The sequence below is a fragment of the Vidua chalybeata genome, chromosome 3 (assembly GCF_026979565.1).
Source record: "Vidua chalybeata isolate OUT-0048 chromosome 3, bVidCha1 merged haplotype, whole genome shotgun sequence".
Classification (NCBI taxonomy): Eukaryota; Metazoa; Chordata; class Aves; order Passeriformes; family Viduidae; genus Vidua; species Vidua chalybeata.
This window is the reverse complement of record NC_071532.1, coordinates 4,524,257-4,539,474: the sequence shown is the minus strand read 5'-3', so window position 1 is coordinate 4,539,474 and position 15,218 is coordinate 4,524,257. Positions and strand designations below refer to the sequence as shown.

The following is a 15,218-nucleotide window of genomic DNA, read 5'->3' as shown; positions in this document are numbered from 1 at the left end:
GTCTGCGTGCACAAAGGTGCCTTGCTCAACCTGAATAACTGAGTTTATCTGCAAACTAGTACTTAATTGCACATCTAGGCTGCTCTCCTAAACTGAGTTTCCAGTCTACTCTGTATTTTTGCAAGCTCTTCTAGGCCTCTGCACATTCTACAAGTATTTTCCCAATTCTCCCTTGTGAGTTTATGCTTTTCCCACTTTTCCTTTTTTATAGAATAACGAAGAATAGTTATAATTTTATTGGATATTCATTTCCATGTTGGCGTTCTGAGTTTTCCCTCCTCCTCTTGTTTCCAAAGCATTGGTGACATTTCCAGGAGATATTTGGGTTCGATGTGACTTGGGATGTCTCAGCAAAAAGAAATGCTACATTGAACACATTGAACATTTTAAGCAGCATATTTAGCTAGGAGTGCTAATGGGAGGAGAGGAAAGCCATGTGTAAAGGGGTGTTTTAAGAAAACAGTCTAAAATACGATGGACTAAAACAGTCTTGTGATACTCCTTGAGGCATTTCAAGTAACATAATTGAGAGTGCTATAGGGATGGAAGAGAGAGTTGTTAAGATGGGAGAGGAGCTTTTCTTGACTCAATGTGATCTATTTTAATGTACACTTTAATCTCTTAAGATGTTGGGGTTGGGTTTTTCCAAAAAAAAAAAAAAAAAACCCAAGGAGGGCAGAGAGAAGCTGATACTGGGCTCTCTATGGGTGTCTTGTGGACACAGTCAGAAGCTGCTTGAAGCTTTGATGGATCTTCCAGGCGGATTAGTATTTTGGAAGTGCACGTTGTTACTCTTCAGAGAGCCTTAGGTGACAGCTCTCCGTGTCTGTGTCCATGTCAAGGTTGAGAACGAGACGAACCAGCTGCAGGACGGCTCCCTGATCGACCTGTGCGGGGCGACGCTGCTGTGGCGCACGGCCGAGGGGCTCGCGCGCACGCCGACCGTCAAGCACCTGGAGGCTCTGAGGCAGGAGATCAACGCAGCCAGGCCCCAGTGCCCCGTGGGCTTCAACACCCTGGCCTTCCCCAGCATGAAGAGAAAAGATGTTGTAGATGAAAAGCAGCCGTGGGTGTACCTGAACTGCGGCCACGTGCACGGCTACCACAACTGGGGGAACAAAGAGGAGAGGGACGGCAAGGACCGCGAGTGCCCCATGTGCCGCTCCGTCGGCCCCTACGTGCCCCTGTGGCTCGGGTGCGAAGCGGGATTTTACGTGGATGCCGGACCTCCGACTCATGCATTCAGCCCGTGTGGACACGTGTGCTCAGAAAAGACAACTGCATATTGGTCCCAAATTCCTCTTCCTCACGGTACTCACACTTTTCACGCAGCCTGTCCCTTCTGTGCGCATCAGCTGGCTGGTGAGCAGGGTTACATCAGGCTCATTTTCCAAGGGCCTCTCGACTAACACAGGTGTTCCCAAGGACTGCAGTAAACTGATAAGCTAAGCGATTCTCATTTTTAAACCAACTGTTTTTCGTATTCTCTGGGCTTTGCTGGTTTGCATTAAGATGAAGAATTTTTTGGTTTTTTGGTTACAACAGCTAAATCCCTCTTTATTGGGAAAAGTCTGGAAATAGAAGAAATGAGGGGAGAAGGGGGAGACCTCCTGCTTTTTTTGGTTAATAACTACATCTGAAGAGGTAAAGGAAGTGTTGTAGAGTGAACTTCAATGCCTTCAGTTTAATGGTTTTTGAATCACATGCCCACAGTGTTTGAAAGGTGTTTCATTCTTTTTGTATATGGAGGGTAAATAGTTCAAAGAACATTAGTTTACAGCTTGGATGCAAACATTGTAAAATATAACATGTATATTAACTCTTTTCTATTTATCTTTATTATTGAAAATATTTAGAATGTTTAGAGAGTAGCATGGTCATAGTGTGTTACATCCAGCAATTGGATGTGTAGAATAGTTCTGGATGGAGAAGAAGGTGGGATGAAAATGATAGAAAAATCTTTTAATCTAAAATACTGAGTTCTTAGAATAGTTAAAATGCTTTTTAAACCAAGCTAATGCAAATTATGATGACATAAAGTTGTGTTTTAACAGTGTTGAAAGGTAGCTAAGAAGGACTTCTTGAAATGTCTTTTTGGTAGGACTGTACTTAAGATCTGGTTATGAGGAGAATATTTACCAGACTCTTCGAATATGCAACTTAGTCTAGATTAAGGATTTTTTTCTCCCTTCACGCTAACACTTCTCTTTATTTAGCATTAGTGACATTTGTGAGGGTTTTTCCAATGTTAAACGTGAACAGACCAGAAAGATGAGGCTTGTTCTGTTCCTTGCTGTTTGGGGGTGGGGTGGGGGGAGCAAGGGGGAGAGGTGGATGCACCGGGGCACGTGTGTGGGGAGCAGTTTGTGACTTGGCCACAGTCCCAGCCTGAGAAGGGTTTGTCAGCTGCCTTCCACCTGCTGACTGGTGGGGGGGCCTCAGGCCTGGCCTTTGCCCCTCTGCCAGGTGCAGATGCTCATCTGGGCCACACATGGAACAGAGGTGGAGCCTGGTAGCCAGGGGATGTGTCCCTGCATCCTGGGGCACAGCTGGCAGTCTGCTGGGAGAGCTGTGGCTGGGCTCAGGCCCTCAGTGTGAGATGCTGCCATGGGCTCTGCTTACTCTGGTCTCTGTCTGCTCTCCCCTTCCTCCCCTCCCTCCCCTCTGTATCCACCAGAAAAGACCAGTATACCACAGGCAGCTCTGCTGCCAGCTCACTGTGCTTCATGGCAACCTGACCCTTGTAGCATTGATTTGAGCTTTTTCAGCCAGCGTCGTACATTTTTTTTTCAATATGTACTGTATAATTGACAGTAAGAAAATTTCTGTACTTTATAGCAAAGCTTTAGCTTTCATTTTTCTTTTGAAGCTGTTCTAAAATTTTCTTTGTTCAAAGAGACCTGTGTTGCTTAGATGTCATGAATTACTTACTTTGACTGTCAATTATTTCTCCATCTTTAAAAAGAAATTATATATATTGTTTGGTTCACTCAGGAAATGCATGTGTCAGGAAACCTGTACTATAAGTTCAGTTAGCTGTCATGTACAAGTAACTGCTGTTACTCCCTTTCCATAGAAATATAACTGATTTTGACATTTTCCAGATTATATGCATTAAGTAATGAAACTTATGCAGCAAGAAATCCCTGTATTGTAGTTGTTCTAATCATCTTATTCGAACTATAGTATACTGTAGTTTTAATTTTTATTTGCAAATTAATTTATTTAAACTACGTGAGTAAACACTTTTCAAAAACAGAAATTCTGGGATTGTGGCTTTGTTTCCAAGAGATGGGAAAGGGCTGGGGATGGCCCTTCTGTTGTCACCTCAGGTGTCGCTCTGTTCTGCACATATGGACTAAGAGCACAAAGAAGCAGCAGCTGTAATGACTTTGGACTTTTTTCCTGGTCAAGGCTTTGAATGGCTCCTTCCAGATGAGTCCTCTCAATGTGTTTTATATTTAACTCTGTGTTAAAGGTGAGATTGTTGTTTAAATGACACAGTTAAATGAGTAAGTTACAAATACTGAAATGTAAGCAAGAACTGAACTAAATTTTAAAATGACAAGAGGTCTTGTTTCTGTCTTCCACAAAATCTAATTGACATTTCTCTGGTCCTGATCTTGTTGACTACAGGAACATGAAAAGCCAGAAAAGAACACGATGAAAGCTACAAAGCAGTATGAGTAACACAGAGCTGAACTGTGAGCACAGATGGAGCACAGGATGGTAGGAGGAATATGGGAAGTGGTGTTGGAGGTCCAGCTGGAGGCTGATGCAGAGCCAGGGATGCAGTTGGGTACATGCACACCTAACTGCAGAGGGGAAGAAGAGAGGGTCATGCCCAACGTGCAGCCCTTGTTAAAGCCCTACCCCATTTAAGATGATACATTGTGCTTACACTGTACTTCTCTACCTCACTTCTCACCTCCCCCCAAAAAAAGGCATCCCAGACAAAGGTATCTGAGCAGAACTGGCTGTGTCTCTGGGGAGTGTTAGGCTAAGGTCACTCTTCAGTCTGCCCCACATTCTGCCTGTGTTGTACTTCTCCTCACCCAAGTTTGGCTTGTTTTATCCCGTTTTTAGAAGGGCGGAACATGGGCATTCAAACACTTGAGACAGGGAAATCCCACAGTCAGAGGCAGCATAGCAATGGTTGAGTAGTTTGAGGAGCAAGTTCCATCACCAACAACAGCATCTCTAACTCTGGTACCCTGTTTGAGTTTCCCCAGGCTTCTGTTCTTTGATAAACGACTGCAATAGTCCTCTGTAAATGGTAAAGTGAATTTCAGATTAAAAGTACTCAAACAGATGACTGAAGCACTCTGAACTTTAAGGCCAAACCTTTTGAACAAATTTTAGTGCTGCAAGAGGTGGCACCTTGCTGACTTTAAGACAATCACAGCTCCACTTGTGACAGCCTAAAGCAGCCCCTTGCAGCTGCAAAGACCAGCCCCAGGTGAGATCTGGGCCTTCACCTGCTTTTAAAGGTTTGCTGGACTGGCAAGAAGCATTGGTGATGCAAGCAGCAGATGGGACAGGACTGGTCTCTGGGAGACCACTGCAGGTATAAGGAACTGGTAAGGGAATGAATGGGAAAATGACATTAAGTGTAGGTACTTTTCTAGCCTTAAAGTTCAGTGAAGCTCTGCAGAAGTGCCTCTGGAAATGAGCAGCCAGTGTTCTGGTTTGTGTGTGGCTTCCCTGTTCTGTGCAATGTGTAAAGCAGGTGATTTAATGAACTAATTTGCCTTTCAGCTGTAGGAAATTGCATGGATTTAACACTGCTAGAAAGCAGCAGCTGGCTAATGAAGTCCTTTTGTTTTGTTTTTTTTGTTTTTTCCCTATAGCAGAAGTGGGGCACCACAAGGTGCTGGCAGGGGGACAGGAGCATCGACGGGGGGTTGCTGTGGCTTTCCTGGGGAGAACAGAGTGCTCTGGTTCCTTTGCTGACTCAGCCACTGGGTTGGAGCAGCCCCACGAGTGCCTGGTGTGGTGCAGGCTGAGGATGAGGCCTTCCCATCCCAGCTGTGCTGGGCTTCTTACACCTGCAGGAATGAGCCTGGTCTTAGGGAAGGTTTAACATGAAGTCACCTCAGGAGACTCTTGTGTAGGAAGGTGCTCTGCAAATCCCATAATGATCCTGCCATGGCATGCTTGATCTTCTGAAGCGACACTTTCCAGGCTCAATTCTAAAAATACATTTCCAGTTTTGCAATATAAATCTACCCTGATGACTACAAATACTTCCATGCTGTCTTTCAGCCTGGATTAGGCCTGGTTGCTGTTGAATTAGACCAGATTTTGTGGTCCTTGTCTTGGCTCATCTCTTTCTGTAAAAACACTGGCAGAGCTCATCTATTTTTAATTGCAGCACTTGGCTTTACCATAAGGGCTGTGATCATCCTAGAAATGCAGTTTCTAAGGCTCTTTTGTGACTGTAGCAGATCACTTGTACCTGCACTGTTGTGCATACTGTAAAGAAGATCTGGGAAGGCATCTCTGCAGGAGCTGTGATGGTTCCTGTGACTGGGATCAGGGACTCCTTGGCACATGTGGCCTCTGCAGGGGCAGCAGCAGTCCTGCCCCTTCCCAGGTGCTGCTTTCAGGGCAGCAGCAGGAGCTCAGGCTCCTGTTTCCTCCTGGAGAACAGCTCTACATCACTGTGCTGTTGGGAGGCAATCCTCCTGTATTCCAGTGGGGAAACACCAATAGGTGCTACTGCAGCAGGAGCAGCCAGCTCCTTCAGCTCTGCTGGTTCTTGGTCTGGTTCCATCTCTGAAAGCAAAAAGGGGGCAGATTCAAAGAGCAGAAAAAATGGGGTTTTATTCCCTCAAGCCTCAGGGGCCTCTGTGAGAGCAGCCATGCCAAACCCAGCCTCTGGGATCACAGCAGGGCCAGTGGCCTTGGACATGCCCGAGGCTGGGATCAGTGCAGCCTTAGGGAATGGCATTAGCTGTAAACCCCAGTGCCTGAATCTTTATGTTCCTGCCTTGGACCCCCTGAGGATGAGCTGCTTCCCATCCTCCCTGTGCCTTGAAGCCCTGGCAACACAGCCCATCCCACAGTCACAGTGGGCAGCTCCTGTTTGCCTTGCCCAGCACAAGCCCTTGTGGGATCAGGAATGCATGGCCTGGGGCTGCATTCCTCGAGGCTAAGCTCCAGGGAAGATGAGTAACCAGAGGCAAAGTGCCAGCTCTGGCAGTCAGGAGCTCCCTGCCACTCTTGGGCTTGCTGCTTTTGTGCCTGGCTCTCAGTCCTTGTCCTACTGCCCCTCTTGCAGGGCTGGCAGGAGGGGATGGAACCAGCACCAACATCACTCTTTCCTGGTGTGGTGTTTGCCTGGCTCTGCTGGCAAGGATATGTTTGTGGCAGCAGCAAAGCTGCTTCTGCCAGCCCTGCTGAGAGCCCCTTGCTCCAGTGCAGGGGCTGAGATATTCCATGGGAATACAAATGACCTCAAGATCAACTCAAAGAAGGACTTTCCTGCTGCAAAGGCAACTTCTCTGCAATTTGGCAATACCTGCAATATTGTAATGTTTTTATTTTGATTTAAGGTCACTAAACAGCTCTGAGGCAGGAGTAAATTATTAATCTGCTCTGACTTCTTTCCTCTACCTTGTCTACATCTGTAGTACCAGTTCTCTGCTGAGATCACTACTGGAGATCTGCTGCCTTCCAGAAAAACAATGAGAGTGGAGTTCTTAGGAGTTTGAACACATGCCAGGATGGTCTATTTTTCCTTTTTGTAGTGGAAAGGTCTCCTGAAAAGGCTTCCCCTCTTCCAGCCTTGGCATGGCACACGGACTCCTCAGGATTCCCTGTGAGCACTGCACGGAGCATGAGCGGCACAGAGAGAGGAAGGAGGACATGATAGTTCGTGTTGTCAGTCAGATTTAAGTGTGGTTAAATACAGTTATAAACCAGTGGGAAAAGCTTCTTCATGTGTGTTTTCTTTGCTACTCACTCCCAAGATTAAGTGTCTGCTTATTTATACAATTGTCTTGACCCTTATATTTGTTTCTGCTTCAACATCCCCCCCAAAGAAAAAAAATTAAATTCACTTTACTCTGCAAATGTTTTATGTGAAAGTTTCTCAATTGTGTTTGCTGTGATTATGCCTTTCCTTAAGTTATTCTATTAAAAGATGTGACTTTTAATGCATTGAACTATGTTGGCACCCAGGCCCTGAGGTTTTTTTTGGTCACCTAGTTTTCAGCTTAGATGGGGTTTCCCTTCAGTCTGTCCTGGAAAATGCTGGAAAACAAGCTGGTCAAGGATGAGGGAAGAGCAATGGCTTTCCTGGGCTCTTGGGAAATAGCTCACAAAAGCTGGGTCTTGTGTAAAGCCTGTCTCTGGGCTGAAGGGATCCACTTCTTTTCCTGGATCATGCTCAGATTCCAAGCGCCTCCCACTTCCCAGCTCTCTGTAAAATAACTTTTAATATAACCATCTTACAATTGGGATCTACCCGTCATTCCCTTTGGTTGGCTGCAGTTTAGGAGCTGGATGAACACGAAGCCTTCATTGCTTCCATATCTACATCTCTCCAAAATAATATTTTTAGCTGATCCCAGAAGATTTGAAACAAAACAAATGCATGCAGCGATATTCTAAACTTGCCTGGATGCAAAGCTAAAAACTGCAGCTTGCTGTCATGTGCTTGATGAAAGGAATTGAGTCAACTCATCCTTTCCAAAAATCCCATGCTTGCTTTTTTTTTTTTTTTTTTTTTCTTTTTGCTGTTGTGTGGGAGGAGGAGAGAATTAGTTATTCAGTGGAATGAGGACAATTAAAAGCAAATGCAGCTTCCAGCGATGCCATCATCTGTTCAGTTTGCCCTGAGCAACACAGAGGCTTTTTAATTGGCCCCTTTCCCTTCTGTCCTGTGCTTCCCATTGGCACAGGGGCTGGCAGTTTCCAAAGTCTCCATAGGACTGTGATGCCCATTCTAGCTTTGCCTGGACAATCCCCTGAGTTGTGACCTCAAAAGGGCTGGAAGGCTCTAAACTGCTGTGGCTTGAGAGGTCACGATTGAGGCAGCTCTGCTGCCCAGCTTGCCTTTCCCTGGAGTGTTGCTCTGTAGTGGGGACATGTCCATGGATCCCAGCCCAGGATGAAGCTGTGGTGTCACCTTTGGCCATTGCTGGAGGATAAACGTTGCCTGAGATGGGTCACAGGGATATGGGCCTTCCCACAGCCTGTGGTCACAGTGGCCGCCTGGACACAGCTGGGACCAAGCTCTGTGCAGCAAAGCTGTTGAAGTAGCTTGCTTCACTTTTGAAGGGGAGCTAAAGCAATCAGCAGGCCTTTAAATGCCACCTAACCACCCAGGGCATGGATGTTTAATGCTTTTTCACTTATTCACATTAAAAGTGGATCCAGAGCAGCTTTCCTGAGGAGGCAGGATCAGCAGTGCCAAGACCTCGGCTCCACCATCGCACCAAGGGCTTTCAGTGTTACTCAGCGTTTTTTTGCCAGCGTCACTTGTTATCACTTGGAAATCTCACTCCACCTGTTCTGGAGCAGGAGCAGCAGAAGGTGTGTTCAGGCACCTTTGGGCAATGATGAATCATGCTCATGGCAAAGTCCTTGGCAGCTCCTGGCTGCTGCTGCCTGCCAGGGAAAGCTGTCACCAGAGCAGGCTAAATGCCTACACAAAACTGGGGTTTGCCTGGAGCCTGTGCCAGCCCTAAAGCAAAAAAACCCAAACAACAACCCATCCCCTCAGGCCCTTCACCAATATTGCCAAATACACATTATTCATGGTGGAGAGTTTTTCATACTGTAGAGGCCTGGGATTAGTGTTCCTCACAAGAACATAAATATATTTATAGCCCATGGGTGTCTGCATTTTGTTATACTTTTAACTTCGTAGGCTAATGATTAATAAAGCCAGGCTCTATTTATGCTTCAGCAGCAAAAAATATGTTCAATAGTATCATGCAAGAGGCTTAGGATCTGCTGGCCCAAAACAATCTTTAAGACTGTAATCTAGGAGCTCATTCACAGAAGGATAAAAGTGGTATGTCTTAGGTTGGCTTCCCCAGGGCACAGCAAAGGAAGAGCAGCTATAGGAATCTCCAGGGCAGGGCATATTTAACCCACCTTTGCTCTTGATACTCAAAAAAAATCAGTGTGTCTGGAGTTCCTATTATATTATTACTACTATTATATTATCGTGTTATATTATACTGTTTAAAAGTAAAAAAAAACCCAAACAACCACCGCCAAAAAGAGTTCCCAGGTTGTATCAAACAAGATTTTTGCAAGTTTGAGATGCAAGTTTCTTTGCACCAGCTGATTTAAAAATATGTTGTTCATCATGTAACCATAGATCCATGTCCTGTACTTCATTTGTCTGCCCTGTGGCAGGGTCAGTTCTACCCAAATACTTCTTCCAGGTGTTTAACATGCTTACTCTTTCAAAATCTGTAGTAATGGAGACTTCACGATGTCTCCTGGCAGCCTGGTCCATGGTTCATTTACAGAATTTATAAACTCAGATCTCCTATAAAACTGTAGTACTCATAAACTTGTATCTACTAAAGTAAACTGAAGAGCACATTGGGACCAAATATCTACCTACTGTTGGGGGTTTGCTTTCTTAAAGAAAAAGAAACAACTCAAAGCAAAAGCTTTTGTATTCCAGGCACTTCTGCAGAGTTTGGAAATAAAGGAAAAAAAGCAACTTCCTGCAAAACATATTGATTGGCACCTTCCCCTGTGTGACACCAAATGATCTTGTCCAACAAATAGACCTGGAAGGAAAAAAGAAAAAAAAAAGGAGGAAAGGTGCCTACAAAGCTGTAAACCTCTGATATTCATTTTATTAAAATTTAATGAGGAACTATTAATAATGAATGCAGCCAGGAAGATGGAAGAACAGCAGTGGAATGGCCTCGAGATTCCTCGTTAGCCAGATTTCTCTACAGAGCTGGGAAATAAGAGGGCAGTTTTCAAAGGACGAGAGGGCTCCTGTGAGGGACAGCTGGAAGCAGCAGTCTGCAGCAGGCTCTGTGGGCTGCCTCTATTGGTGGAAGAGTATTTTAAGTGTTTTTTTTCATTAAAAGCTGAAGTGGGGGTGAGTTGTACACATGTCCTGTAAGGAAAATATGCTCCTGAATTACAATGCCTTGAGTCTAGGTGGAGAATTGGGGTCATTTCCTCACTGCTGGTGATTTCCTGTGTGAAGTTAACTCTGTCTCCCTGTGTCTCCCATCCCACGCAGTATTATCTGCACAGAAATCCAGCTCCTAGCTCTTCAGCCAGATTTTGGGAGCTGATCAAGCACCATGGCAGTGGCTGACGTGACACACAGAGCTGGGGATGATGGATGTTACACCTTGAGCATAAACAACTGCACTGCCTGTTCAGCTCGCAGCAATGCCGTCTGGAGCGTTTCCTTTGGTGGCTGCGTTACCCAGCGTCATTCAAGGGGAGATGCAGCACACCCGTGACTTCCCTTTCCCAGGCCAGCTGCCTTATCAAAGAGAGGAATGGAGCTGATTAGACACGGCCTGTTGTTTTTTTTTTTTTTTTTAAGCCCCTAGCAGTTGCTTTAAGGCTTATGTGGGTCTTTAAGATTAATTAATGCTGTATTTGGATGTCCCCCTAACTATTGCTAATAGGTTCTCTGTCCTGTGGGACCTCTTCTATTCCCTAGAGTTTATAGTGCCATTCAACTGACAACAATTTGATCTGTTTCTTGAAGGTTCCAGAGTAAATTCTACTTGGCCCTGCTGAGTCTGGATTCCTCTCATCTCTCTTAGCTGTTGTTTAAGCTCTTCTCTTCCTCATCTGGCCTGTATTTCCTGTCGCTGGTTCTTACTATGAAGTGTGTTAATAAGCATCTGGATGCCATTAACATGTTTTGTGAGAACAGAAGCGGGATAAAAAGTAGAAATTGAAAGCAGAGCCTATGTAGAAGTAAATCTGTGTTCTTTTGTGTTTCCATCAGGAGCAACCTCCCAGAAGAAGATATCTTTGCATCTTTCTCATGCTTGTGAAACAGACCCCTAGGCCTGACTAATCCCAGTCAGGTAGGTATAAAAACACAGTTTGGACAAGAGAGTTGCTATGTGGCAATAAGAAATGTTTCCAAGGATACAGGAGGTATTAGAAAAGAGCTTGGCTATGGTCATCTCAAAACCCCCTTTCCCAGTCAGCATTCCTCTTCTGGAACGAAAAGGGGCATGACAGAAGAGTGCTGATCACTTTTCTCCTTACTTTTCAGGGCTGGGTGAATCCACAGAGTTTATCTGAGTCTCTTTTGAAAAGTCACCAGCAGATGAAGTAATTTGAGGCCTCACCCACACCACAGTTTATTCAGCCAGCTGCGTAGGTCTCTTAACAGAGGTGCTTTTTAATACAGCATGTCAAGTGCTGAGAAATATCGCTTTGATTTTCACATACTCCCCACCAAGGATGATGTGTTTTCTGTTATGCCTTGTTGTCAAGGTGAAGAAATGAATTATCGTGGATTTTTAATTGCTTCAGTGTTGAACTCTGATATAAGCTGGAAGGGAAACATCATCCTAGATAAATAAAGAGGTGGTGCAAGAGCTGATCACCCTTTGGTGAGAAGCCAAGCTCTCCAAATGCAAGGAGGAGATTTCAGTGTTGCTTCTGTCTCTAGCTGCATTGAATCAGTTGCTGGTTCCTACAGAGGCTTCTTCTGGCTGCTAGCAGACACCAGGGGACAAGAAGAAGCACGATTGTCTGAAATCCAGGTACTCCTCATTTCTGGAAGTCTGGGGAAAGGCTGCCATCTGCTGTAATACAGAGCGGTTGCTGGAAATACATTTGACTTAAATCAAATCCCAGCAGTCGTGTTGAAGCTGCGATGAGCTCAGGGTAGGAGCAAAGTAAAACAAACAAAAACAAACTGTGCACAAACTGTGCACCTGATGATACTTTTCACACAGATCCCTCTCCTAATAATGGCTGTTACCTAGCATGCCCTTAGAGGAAAAAAATCTTCCATGTGGACCTGCTTTAATCCCTGGGATTTCCAGCCAAGGTCAAAGTCAGGACTGAGGCACCATTCAGAAAGCTGCTGGCTGGGCCAGCCTGCAGTGAGGGTGCTGCTTCCTCAGTTTAATCTAGGCACCCTCATCATTCCACAGCCTCTCAGCTGTAGAGTTTTAGAATGCAGAAAGGTGTGTGGATTTTCCCTCAGCAGTATGTGTGTGACACCTACACTAGCTACGAGTGTACCCTCTACCCACAGGTCTTGCAACCTAGACAAGAGCAAAGTCTAAAAACATCTACAACTCATGGTCTTTATCTCTGATCTTTAAAATAAAACATGTACTGAACCCTGTGGTATATAGAATCAAATTCTTCTCTTTAACAGTCACTAAGATGCCAGCCCTCAGTACCAATATGGTCCACTTTTTCTGCACTTTTTTTCTTTTTTTATCCAACCATCACGTGCTTTGAAACTGCACGTTTTGACTCACAAGTAATCTCAGAAACAAGAGCTTTTTGCTTGCCTGAGGTGCTGCTTGGACCAGACTGTTTTCCATTACACTTTCCTGAAAGAATCCCACTAGAATCCTTCCTTTTGTAATGTTGGAGTGGCCGTGGCTGGATTCAAAGGGAGCAGTGCACATAACAAGCTAGCCTGGAAAGCTGACATAAAGAAAGCCAGAGCTCCTGATGACTCAGGTACTGATGTACTCCATCAGAATAAACTGCTATCTGATAAAATTGGCTCACTCCAGATACAGAAGAAAGAGCTTTTAATTTTACAGGGCCTCTTTATTGGAGACTGAGAGAACCAAGAACTGTGTGAAATGCAGTCACATCTGTGGCATGTCTGAGGTGCTGTGGCATGTCTGAGGTGCTGAGGAATGACTTGGAGCCAGGAGGAGCTCTGCTACCCTTGCAGACATGGAGGAATACATGCCAGGGCGTTCGGGAGCAGCAGGAGAGACTTGGCATCCCAGTTTTATGGGTGGTCCTTATGTTATGACAGTGTCTTGATGGAGTCTATTAAGAAACTGTCCTAGAAAGAGCCGTGTGAGGGGGTCACTCTTGAGGTGGGCCAGTCAAAGGTCTGAACCTGAGTTCCACCAGTTGGCATTTGGTTGACAGGATAAAAATAATCTTCAAAATTGTCATCTGTGTTAATTTTGAGAGCCAGTTGCCCTATAATACTGGCATCCCATTCTGCATGTTCCTAAGCTCCTGTCTTGAAAGGCTTCTCATGGCATGGAACACCATGCTCCACTTAAACAAGGCCTGGAAATGTGTTCCCTGCTACTGGCATGAAATATTCAGTCTTAATATCCCTTCACATCACTTGAGACAAGAAGAGCAGAAACTCTCCATCTGCCTTCTCTGCAGTGTTCATTATTTTACATATTTCTTTTATATCCCTTGCTTCCTCCAAGGAGAGCTTTTCCTCGAAGTTTGGTTGTTCCTATTATTGTTTAATGCTGCTCTTTTAGAGACAAGATTACCCACTACACTCAGGGTTCCTGGGGGACCTGCCCCTCTAATTACATTTAATCACTATTTTCCCTCACATTCCCTATGGATTGCAGTACCTTCTTCAGTTTTTAGCAAGCTGAGCAAAGGTTTTCTGTGCAAAATTGAAAGCTAGTGGTACCAGGATCCTGTAAGCAAGGACCTTCTGAAACACTATTGACATCTCAAGAAAAGAGGTCAGGTGTTCCTAGAGATGACGCAGCTTTTACAATAGTTGGCTGCTAGTTCTGCCATTAAGCAGGAATAAGCATTTCCTTATTTTTTTGTCTCTTGTATCTGAGAAAACATCAAGCTACTTTGTGTTTTTTACTGTTTATTTTCTACAGCACAAAACTCACTGTTTCCCATTTCTTTTCCAGGAAGACTCCACCGAGGACTCCTGAGCTGGTGTGAGTGTAGGAAAAAAACCTGTCATATTTCTGTTGTTTTATAAGAATGCCAGTTTAACTCTCAGAGATGAAAAAGCAGCAGTAGAAAGATTTTCCTGGCTAAAGCTACTTGGGGTTGGAGGCTTTCCCTGGGAGAGCCTTTGTGGAACTATGTCCTGTGTGCCCAGGGTAAGGGTGTTTGTTGGGCTGAGTCACGCTGCCCTGCAGAGCTGACGTGGCCCTTGGCAATCAGTAGGAAGCACAGATAACTGAAATGCTCCCATAAAAGCAGACTTTGTGGACATAAGCTGTACGTGAGGAGGTAGACTGACAACAGATCAAGTGAACTATGGTTGACTGACTCACAATTTCCTCACCTCACCAGCTCTGCTGGTGAAGCGACGGCTGTTCTTACCCACAGAGCGCATTCAGGCTGCAAACACCACAGTTCACAAGCCCGGCCACGCCACGTGCCTTCAGGAGCTTTGTTATGCTTCAAAGCAGCCTTTCTTCTCAAAGTCTCCAGAAATCACCCACTGAGTCTCCTACGGTCTGGAGGAGAGGAGGTTTCTCAGGCTGGACTGGCGTTGTCACTGCCACCATGGGGTTTAGCAGAAAGGTGGCAGTCAGAAAAGGAAGCAGCAGGATGCAACCTCATGACTGAGGCAACCTTTCCTTCTGATCCACAAAGATGATGCAGCTCTGGTTTATTTTTCCCAAGGGGAACAGAGGGCTTTGCTGTTAATACAAAATGCAGCAGAACAGTAACAACATTTAGCTCAGAGATAATGTCAATGAAACATAAGGTAGAAAATCAAACAGTTTGTTACGTTCCCTGCGTCAGCAGATAACATGACTCTTTTTATTGCAACTGGAAAACATTAAAGTCACAGGAGGGTGCATGGCTTAAATATCACTTTGAGGGTATGGCTTCCCCCTGCATCTCTGACACAATTAATTACTGGCTTTGAAAGTACCTCTCTGGTGCAAGAGAAACAGACCCGAGGTTTTCAGCTAGATCAGGGCTCCCTGGGAAAATGTCAGCTGAGGGGTAAGCCAGCTCTACATAAAGGTCATTTCATGCTAAACAACTGATGCAAAATTTCTTCTTAAAGCTGCTCTGACCAATTCACTGAGATGAACTCAGTGGGATAGCTCCCTGACTCAGTGAAGATGCTGCAAGAACAGTGTTGTGAACCTCAGCAGCTCAGCACTGAGGTTAGTCCTGCGCAGCTGGACTTGGCTCTGGCTCAGTTTGCTGACCAGGACTGGACACATTTCAGCAGTGAGTGGATCAACCCATGATTCATACAAGGGAGGCATGGAAAATTGTATTCATGCTGCAGGACTCAC

The 15,218-nt window shown here is 45.1% G+C and overlaps 1 protein-coding gene across 7 annotated transcripts in view; it reads left to right on the top strand.

Moving 5' to 3' along the window:
• PELI1 (pellino E3 ubiquitin protein ligase 1) overlaps nucleotides 1-7,141 on the top strand; it is a 46,826-nt gene extending 39,685 nt beyond the window's left edge. For 5 of the 7 annotated variants that reach the window (XM_053939515.1, XM_053939518.1, XM_053939519.1 and 2 more), the window contains exon 7: nucleotides 843-3,262. In XM_053939515.1, coding sequence (XP_053795490.1) covers nucleotides 843-1,409 — 567 coding nt within the window. In that variant the 3' untranslated portion in view covers nucleotides 1,410-3,262. Of the gene's footprint in view, nucleotides 1-842; nucleotides 3,571-3,636 lie in introns of those variants that run through there. The other 2 variants (XR_008430237.1, XM_053939514.1) reach the window with 2 other exon arrangements.
• The last annotated feature ends 8,077 nt before the right edge of the window (nucleotides 7,142-15,218 follow it).